This window comes from Otolemur garnettii, unplaced genomic scaffold (genome assembly GCF_000181295.1).
Source record: "Otolemur garnettii isolate 467f Iridium unplaced genomic scaffold, OtoGar3 scaffold00054, whole genome shotgun sequence".
Lineage (NCBI taxonomy): Eukaryota > Metazoa > Chordata > Mammalia > Primates > Galagidae > Otolemur > Otolemur garnettii.
In genome coordinates, this window is record NW_003852449.1 from 999,659 (window position 1) to 1,001,912 (window position 2,254).

The 2,254-nt window shown below is 52.2% G+C and overlaps 1 protein-coding gene across 2 annotated transcripts in view; it reads left to right on the forward strand.

Moving 5' to 3' along the window:
- Positions 1–2,254, forward strand: part of GCH1 (GTP cyclohydrolase 1) — a 50,669-nt gene that overhangs the window by 33,116 nt on the left and 15,299 nt on the right. For both annotated transcript variants that reach the window (XM_012806583.2, XM_003792123.3), the window contains exon 3: positions 1,220–1,275. In XM_012806583.2, coding sequence (XP_012662037.1) covers positions 1,220–1,275 — 56 coding nt within the window. The remainder of the gene's footprint in view (positions 1–1,219; positions 1,276–2,254) is intronic.

Genomic DNA, 2,254 nt, shown 5'->3' on the forward strand with positions numbered 1-2,254 from the left:
CAGGAGAGATCACTGAGGACTGACACAGACCAGGTCACAGTGCACAGTGTCAGATGGACAGATGGAGTGATATTGGCAAGTCGTAACACTAATGAGTCTCTGATTTCATGTTAAGCTAACTGATTCTTGCCAATGACCATGTACTCTGTTAGCCTTTTAGGAAACTCATGTATTCTTATATTTAATATCTGGCTGACAAAGAGGTCACATGTACATATTAGATGGTAGGTGGTACCTTTTTCTTTTGAGACAGCGTCTTACTCAGCCACCCTGAGTAGAGTGCCCTGGTGTCATAGCTCATAGCAACCTCCAACTCTTGGGCTGAGGTAATCCTCTTGCCTCAGCCTCCCGTGTAGTTGGGACTATGTGTGCCTGCCATAACGCCTAGGTAGTTTTTCTCTTTTTAGTGGAGACAGGGTCTAGTGTTGCTTGGGCTCGTCTAGAACACCTGAGCTCAAGCAATCCACCTGCCTTGGGCTCCCTGAGTGCTGGGATTACAGGTGTGAGGTACCTTCCCCTCCCTAGGTACCTAGTTGGTACCTTTTAAGAGGGAAGCGATGGTTTTCCCTACAGTAGGACCTGTAAGAACTTGGTTCTTATGGTCCATGTTCTTGCCCAGCCCTAGTGGCAGCAGTGTCCCCTTCCTCCTGTCACGAGAGGGAGCTCAGAAGGCCCGCACACCTGTATTCACAGTTGCCGCGAGTTGAAGGCAGTGTTCCTGCAAACCATTTTCTTTACTTGAGAATGTCCCCCCTCCTTAAGGGAGAAATTTCATATTTATGGCGAGAGTTTTAATTTCATAGGGAAATATCAGGGCTGTACAGTTTGAACAGTGACCTCCCCGGGTCCACTTATGTGGTTTTATTCTAACCAAACACATGGAGAATACAGTATTTGTGGAGTGAGAGACTCATGTGTCTGCCAGATTTGGGTATATGTGGGGGTCCTAGAATGAATGTACTTAAAATTTTTCATTTGATTAATAGACTCATATATATATATATATATATACATGTACATATATATTTTAGTGTATTAATTAAAAAATACTCATGTAAGTACTTCCTTCCCTAAGTGTCAAAGTATCCTGGTGTTTTGACGGCACACTGTGGTGTGACGTGCCGCCTGCCGGGTGCTGTGCTCCTCCTCTGCTTCCTCACTCTGTCCCACAGAAGCACTGTCTCTGCACCTGCTCACGGTTTCTGTCTCTTCTCTGAAGGTCCATATTGGTTATCTTCCCAACAAGCAAGTCCTGGGCCTCAGCAAACTTGCAAGGTGAGTGTGAGTATGTGCCGAGTAGGAAAACAGATTTGTGGGGCCGCCCTGGGTGCCGGGACCCTGTCCCTTCAGCCTTCCTCCTCCTGTAGTTTCAGAGATGCAAACAGACCCAGGAGGCCTGAAACGCAGATACCCCCGCCTGCCCCCCTCATTGCCTGCCCTCCCCCACCCCTCCTCCCACTTGCCTTGATGTCGTACCAGCTGGGGAGGACCTGAGGTTGTATCAGTCCAGCCCGTCCTTGCAGAGCCTTTAGCTAGCAGTGAGGGGTGGGAGAAGAAATGTGGGCAGGGGTCTGACTGTGCTGTACTGCTCTCAGACTTTTAATCAAAGCCTCATGTGAGCCCAGCCCCCTCTTGCCTCCCCCAGTCCTAGGTGCCCCCAGGCGTCTCCCTGGGTTCGCTCAGCTCACATCCAGGCTCCTTGCCCCAGCAAGCACAGACTGCGTGGTCCTTGGCCTTGCTCAGCTCTGTTCTAAGGCAGAGCCCTCCTCTTACTTCTCTCTTGTCTCTGCAGTCTTCCTTCCCATTCTTCCTCAATCTTTCTTTCCAGTGAGTTCATGCCTTTTAAAAAAGTCCCTTTGCCCCCATTTTACCTGGGTTTTTGGAGGGACAGGAGAGACGCACGTGCTGTGGTCCCTGGTAACCCCGTGAGGGGCTGTGTTCCTGCACCTCGGGGGGGGGTCCTGGTAACCCCGTGAGGGTCTGTGTTCCTGCACCTCTGGGGGGGTCCTGGTAACCCCGTGAGGGTCTGTGTTCCTGCACCTCGGGGGGGTCCTGGTAACTCCGTGAGGGTCTGTGTTCCTGCACCTCGGGGGGGGTCCCGGTAACCCCGTGAGGGTCTGTGTTCCTGCACCTCGGGGGAGGTCCCGGTAACCCCGTGAGGGGCTGTGTTCCTGCACCTCGGGGGGGTCCCGGTAACCCCGTGAGGGTCTGTGTTCCTGCACCTCTGGGGGGGTCCCTGGTAACCCCGTGAGGG